The following is a 7,141-nucleotide window of genomic DNA, read 5'->3' as shown; positions in this document are numbered from 1 at the left end:
ACTGAATTTTATTGTTATACTGAACAATAATCAGATGGCCGGGTGCAATATGTGCAGTGATTGTGTAATATGGCAGGAAGAGTTAACTCCCTTAGACCGCAATTTCGCTTTGAAAATGACTCTCTTTCGGTATTAATTAACCACAGCACAGCACACCACACCACACTCCCCAACCCCTTCTGGATCCTCCAGCAGTTTATTATTTCCCAGCTAAGTAATTAAGGTGTGCTCCAATTCAACTGATCCAGTGCTTGACTGTTTAACGTTTAGATTAACATAAGAAAACATAGCCCCTGCTTAGTGAAGGGATGTTTTGATGAACTATCTACAGCACAGACGGAGAGACAGACAGACAAATCTATTCAGTAATAAAGGACATCAGCCCAAAATGTAAAACTATTTAGAAGGTAATATCCCGCACACGAAGGTATTTATATTACATCAGTGTTTACTCATTTCTCTTTGCAAAACAAAGGGATGCACATATTACTTTGTTAGATGAGCGTAGTGTTCACATATCATCATCAATTGGTATTTATCATCTACGAACTTCTTATCTTTCTTCAGACAAAAAGCATAGTAGCTCTCATCATGAGGGATAGTATTGTCTTCTAGTCTCATTATATAATCTAACATCATTGGATTTGGACAAATGCCACTCAATATATTGAGGTATGTATGTTGTTATAGATGACTCAATAATGAGCAATATATTATTCAATATATTCATCATTAATATTGTTGATAGTAGTTGCACTTTGATGAACTTTCACAGCATGAACGCCACTCTTAATCTAAAGCTTTCATCTTGTCTGAGAGCCTTTATTGAAATTTACAAAAAAATGTCAGCATCTTCAAATTCTGCTGATAATTAAGGGGTAAACAATCCCTAAATATTTTTAGAAGTTAACAATTTTAAATGTGCGTCTTTATATGTCCATTTCTCATACTTCATTCAAGGCCCCCCTCTACTAAAGAAAAATATTTTCGTTTTATTTAATTTCACTTCCATTCCTGCAGAATCACAAACTGTTATCAACCCATTTATTTTCTTTTTGCAGTTGTAGAGAAGTAAGGCATGCAAGACACATCATCTGCATACAGCAAAGCGGAAATATTAAGAAAGTCTACTGTTATAAAGATGCCTTCACCACCATTCTTCTCCAAATCAGATAGTAATGCATTTAGAAGAATGATAAATATTGTTTGGCCTAAGGCTCATCATCCCTGACGGGTTTTCACGTACCATTAACGTTATCAGATAAACCGGTTGGAGTTCTTACTCATACTGATAGAATAGAATACATAGATACAAGTAATTCAATAAAGTTGCTTTGAGCCCGATACGTCTCAAACTCTTCAACAAAACCTCATGATTAACCCTATTAAATGCCTTTGAAATTTGAACGAAGATGCTGTAAAATCTACTTTTAGTTTTGGAAATACAGTAGAACACGGATACATCGAATACGGATATAGCGAACAAACGGATACAACGAAATGTTAAAAAATCCCCGATTTATCTCCTGTTCAATATCATATAAAATTTACGTATATAACGAACTCTCTACTACTAGTTAGTGACGTGTATAGCGAACTGAGAAATCTCACTCAGTGTGAAGTGTCACTGACAATTGTCTGTACATGGCGTTGTGAATGCACGTGTGTGCGTGCGTGGGAGCGTGCTTGCGTGCGTGCGTGCATGTGTGGAAGGGTGTGTAGCTGTTTGTACTAGTCTGTACTAATGCCGATTTTATGTTGCTAGCCCACTGACATAACATGCCACGTAAAATATAACACTCAGACACAGTATACTGACTTGTATGCACAGTCCTTGTTTTAGCCCCTTAATGCCGAGTGCCAGACAGGGTAACAACAAATACATCTTTCAACGTCATTTGGTATGACGCGGCCGGGGATCGAGACCCCGGCCTGCCGCTCTCCGGACAGACGCTCTACCAGAGGGTAAAATTGTGATCAACAGTTGAGTTTCCAGGTCTAAAACCAGCTTCAGATTCGTGTATGATCACACGTTAATATCACACCAAGACTATAATCTTTGTTTCAGAATATTTGTCAGAACGTAACAGAGTGAGTCAATAAGAGATATTCTTCTGTAATTATCTGTGATATCCAGGTTTCCAGGTTTGTGAATATGACATTAATAATTCTACCCCATTCTTGTGAAAAAGTTCCAATTAAAGGTATCTTGTATATAAACATGTGTGAACTTGGCGCCTGACCCGTGAAGATCCAGGGTAGAATATGTCTTCAGCAACCCATGCTTGCCGTAAAAGGCGACTATGCTTGTCGTAAGAGGCGACTAACGGGATCGGGTGATCAGGCTCGCTGACTTGGTTGAAGCATGTCATCGTATCCCAATTGCATGGATTGATCTGTGGAACAAGACCAGCTTCCAATTTGTATCTGCTTGTGAGATTGCTAGTCTTGTTTCTATATTTCCCCGATGATCTTCGTTGGTTATTGAATTACAAATGTTGCAATTTGATACAACTCAGCTAATAAATGTAAATCAATGCATCATGTCATTCCTTCATAGACATTGACCAGCGTCTTCAACGGGTGTACCTGTTGTTAACCACAGCTTCAAAATAGGTTAGCATAGTATTTTGACATCGACTAGGGTAAATAATGTTTCAAAACGCACGACCGGTTAGTCATCCATTTCTCCATTCTATTGTGATAAATATGCTTGGTCTATTCGCTGCCAAAGCTTTGTTATGGAAATGACGTCATCATCTTAACCTTCAAGTTTCCTATAAGTAACGTTTTCACTTTTGCACAATTTTTTCACGCGCTCAATAGTGTAATTTGATTTGATGGCTATTTTAGCATCTTTAAATTTAAAGCTAATGCAGCGAACAGGTTCACAGTATTTATTGTGATAGATTATAGATATGTTACAGTCGGTGTGTAAGATCAGTCAAGGTGTAAAATGACTGAAATTTTCACTTAAGCAAGTTACAAAATGCGACAATATTTCAGCCGTTAAACCATTATTTATATATTTTGTATATTACGATAACGAATTTCAAACATGTTTATGTTCTATTTCATCTCCAGTGACGGAAAAAGATAGGATTAAAAGAAAGCGAAAGTCATTGTATATTTTTTAATTTATTGGCTTCTCTAATCCTGTCATAATTAGTCTTCTGTGATGTTTTTGAGCCATTTTGAACTTCTTAATAACTTTAGTCAATCTGACGGAAATGATCTTTGTAAATTGCCTACACCTTGACTGCAACATATCTACAGAAATAATGGAGGATACTGTTTCTGATGTATCTTATGTTTAAATAACAACACATGCCAGTTCGAGAGAAAGTTCACGACTTATTCTGCCCACACGGATTATTAACTGTTGCATTGTAAGAGACGTTTTTCACTGTTCAAATATCTTTGTTCGTAAAGTCATTGTGAGTGAATGTGTCAGTACGCGTTTTCCTAATAATAATGACTGTATTTATGTCACGCTAGCCCCAATACACTTGATCCATGCTCAACGTACTAACACTATTTCCCCGGTCACTGGATAAGTGTGAAAACGACTTTCATGCTCATCTCCCTGGGGAGTATACAATCCAAGCTGCCCGTGGGGCGCTGGACGGTTAACAGTCATATTACCATTTCATCCTACCGGGTATCCATTTTACTGCGAAGTGAACGGAGGGTAAGCAGACACCTCATATGCTACATGTGTTTTAGTGTGGGGTCGGACAGAAGCCCCAGAAACAATCACCCGAAAACGGTCACCCATCCAACTTTCACCGCGACCGTAAGTAATACAGCCCGTCCCATGTGGATTCCGGGTAATAATTGGTTCCTGGATACCTGTACTTGTCATGAGAGGCGACTAAATGGATCGGTTACTTGGTTTATCGCGTGTCATTATACCCCAATGATGCGGGTCGTAGCTCATAATTTTTAAAAAACTGGATTTGGGTCAGACTCGATTATTTATAACCCACCCTCAAATAGCTGGAAGATTACTAAGGAATACAGCCACATGGCAACTATTTGTTCAATGTACCTTCGTGAGGTGCAATACAACGTTATAGTCAAGTAGCTGTTGTACATTTTCAACAAATGTGGGCGTTTGTTCTTCGTTAACAGTGTGTACACTTGCTGCTTCTTGTATACATGTAGCTGTGACAGGGTACGTGACTGGCACATAGACTGCGTTAGATTCACATTCATCAGACCGTTGACAATACACGGGGAACAACTCCCCACCAGCCAGGTACGTTCATGTACATGCCCTGTACGGTGTGTGTACAACACAATCAGGGTGGCCTGTCTTTTTATGCATAGTTACTTGTTGCGATTCATAGTAAACATGGCTTGTTTATGTGTCTTCCCTTACCTTGATATACATACATACAGTGAATACAGTACATCATAGCACACACACGTGAGTCGTAATATACATCCCAACACACACGTGTAATCATCACAGCACATACACGTGTAATCCTACAATACATCACAGCACACACTAGTAACTTTACGAATACACTACACTACATTCACATTTAGTCTTACAATACATCACACACAAGAGTAACACAACAATATTTATACATTACACACACACACACACAGTCTAACAAATGCATCAAAGCAACAAATCCAATAGGTTTCTGATGTAAATCACCATAATATATGTTGATATCTGATGTAGAAACATCTTACCTTCAGCGTTGGACACGTCGACTCGAGGTGGGGTATTTCCAACATCCGTGTTCGTGTCACGTAACACTTTTGGGGCTGGGTGAGCTTGTTTCAAGGCATACTAATAAACTGTGCAGATCATTCATATGTATGTCATTTAATTCGTATTCAGTCAAGTGTTTTCTAAACACTCTACAGACTTGTATTCTCTCGAAGGTGTATATTTGTTCAGTGCTCTATCTTGAGGTTATATATCTTCTGAATGTTCTTTTTTCCTTTGACACGGATCACTGCGCGTTAGAAAATTTCAAGTGTGAGGCGGTTTATCGTCTCAGGGCCAACGTGACCTGAAGTGTTGGCTAGGTACGCATACAGTACACCGTTAACTCATTAAATGCTGAGTAATAATATCACTTATTTTCCAATGTTATATTTCTTTGCTTCCGAGCATTAACATCTTTTAACATTATTTTAACACGGCGTGTGAATTTAATGTTGAAGTGTATACCGTTAAAAACGGGTATATAGTCCTGACGAAGATCATCATTGAAGCGAACCACGATCAGCGGATCCTGGTAAGGCTAAAGGATACAACTCTGTACGGCGAAAGTCGCCATCTTAAACGACCGGTTATTCCGTGACCCTGTAGAAAGTAGATCAAAAGTTGAGTGGGAGAAAGTATTTCTTACCTTTAACGTAAAGATGGCGCCTTAATATAGATATATGATTTCAGAACAGTCAAACTCTCTCAGCAGTGACGTTAAAATATGGTACTTGTTGTTTCCCTGTCTGGCGCTTGACATTTAGGGTTCTAAAACAAGGAGTGGTCGGCTCGAGGTTAGTATATTGTGTCTGAGTGGGATATTCATGTTAAACTGCGGCATGGCTATGTCAGTGGGTTAAAACTATTAAATCGGCATTAGTCCGGACTAGCACAAGCAGCCACACACACGAATACACACATATACGTGCAATAATCTTGACCGCAACGTTAAACCCCATTTTTACCTCACTTCACGTTACATGTCATGGCCTTTATACATGAGTCGCCCGTTGGGAATCCATGCAGCATCAAGCTCGGTTACTGGTTTGTCTGGTCCAGACTCGATTTTGTACTGTACGCCGACATTTAGCTGGAATATTGCGGAGTGTGTCGTTAAACAACTGACAAAAAAACCATATGTGAGTCAATGTTGTTCAAACGCGCACTGCACTCAATCCAGAAACAGTGAAATTAAACGTCCGGGCTAAGACAGTATACACTTGAAAATTCGATTGGACCAAAATATTACAAACGTCATCAAAAGGTTTCTATGCTGATAACAGTCACCGAAACACAGCAGCATAACATAATGCATAGTACCCTTATCAAATACATCTCCATCCAATAACTATTTCCTTTTTGTTTCATTTAGCCACTATCAAACATGGGTGTATACTTTCTTCTGCCGAGCAGTTTAGTACGAGCTTGAGTTTAGGTTCAACCTCGCTCTCATGTCGCCGTCCTTCAAGTGATCAAGGACATATTCAATGAGTAATAATCAATATTGATATTTATATAATTAACATCGCCCATTTAGATAACAGATTTACATTTGTAGGCAATGTAAAGTGTAATTCCGATATCTTATCACCATACAGATACTGTAACTTCCAGCAAAGTGGAGTATTTAGGACTGGTCTGTTTTGTAGGATTGTGCTTGGAATTTTTGTTGTTGGTTTGATGAATGCGCATAACTGCGTCATTCAAGAAATCTGCCTCATGCCCACTAGGTTCAATGACCTTGGGTATTTTTTCTTTCTTGTTTGCCACCTTCCACATGTTTCCAATTGATATTTTCAGTACTCTTCTGCCAGGCTGGTATGACAATTACGACATTGCTTAGACCTAGAAATTGTCAAGTATATGAAACGTCACACAGTTTATCTTGCAAGAGGAAACACTTTCATTTATTGTTTCCCTGGGGGTCTGATCCCTCATTCATAAGTATGTCTGACCATCTTGTGGACAGGAATAATAAATTTAGCAGGCTTATCTTTTCCCTTGTTTCACACACAGTACTGGCATCATGAAGGCAAGGAGAAAGCTTATACAAATATGTGTAACAGAAGAGTGAGTAAGTATTGTTTTACGCCGCTTTTAGCAATATTCCAGCAATACCACGGCTGGGGGACACCTGTTGGGAATCGAACCCGGATCTTCGTGGCGCCGAGCCAAAGCGTTAACCCCACCCCACTGCCCCGTGTAACAGAAGAACAAGTGGAACAAAAAAGAGGTTTCTTCCCAATTTGACTGGAATCTTGAAATAATTAGTGAACCGCAATTTGGACCGCAGTAGCATGAATGTTATGAATGAATGAGTCGATATGTAACCAAAGTCATGGTCCTGTTGAGACGATTGACAAAACGTTGGAGCATATGAAGTACCTAACTTCATATTCCCAGTAA

General features: G+C 39.0%; 1 protein-coding gene across 2 annotated transcripts in view; it reads right to left on the bottom strand.

Annotated features, from left to right (window-relative positions):
- Positions 1-4,984, bottom strand: part of LOC124111801 — a 9,210-nt gene extending 4,226 nt beyond the window's left edge. Inside the window, exon 1 of one of the 2 annotated variants that reach the window (XM_046471627.2) lies at positions 4,676-4,984. In XM_046471627.2, the coding sequence (XP_046327583.2) occupies positions 4,676-4,758 (83 nt within the window). In that variant the 5' untranslated portion in view covers positions 4,759-4,984. The remainder of the gene's footprint in view (positions 1-4,675) is intronic. The other variant, XM_046471628.2, reaches the window with a different exon arrangement.
- Between the last annotated feature and the right edge of the window lie 2,157 nt (positions 4,985-7,141).

The sequence above is a fragment of the Haliotis rufescens genome, unplaced genomic scaffold (assembly GCF_023055435.1).
Source record: "Haliotis rufescens isolate VD_foot unplaced genomic scaffold, xgHalRufe1.0.p SCAF_2, whole genome shotgun sequence".
NCBI classification, from domain to species: domain Eukaryota; kingdom Metazoa; phylum Mollusca; class Gastropoda; order Lepetellida; family Haliotidae; genus Haliotis; species Haliotis rufescens.
This window is presented reverse-complemented; position numbering and strand designations above follow the sequence as displayed.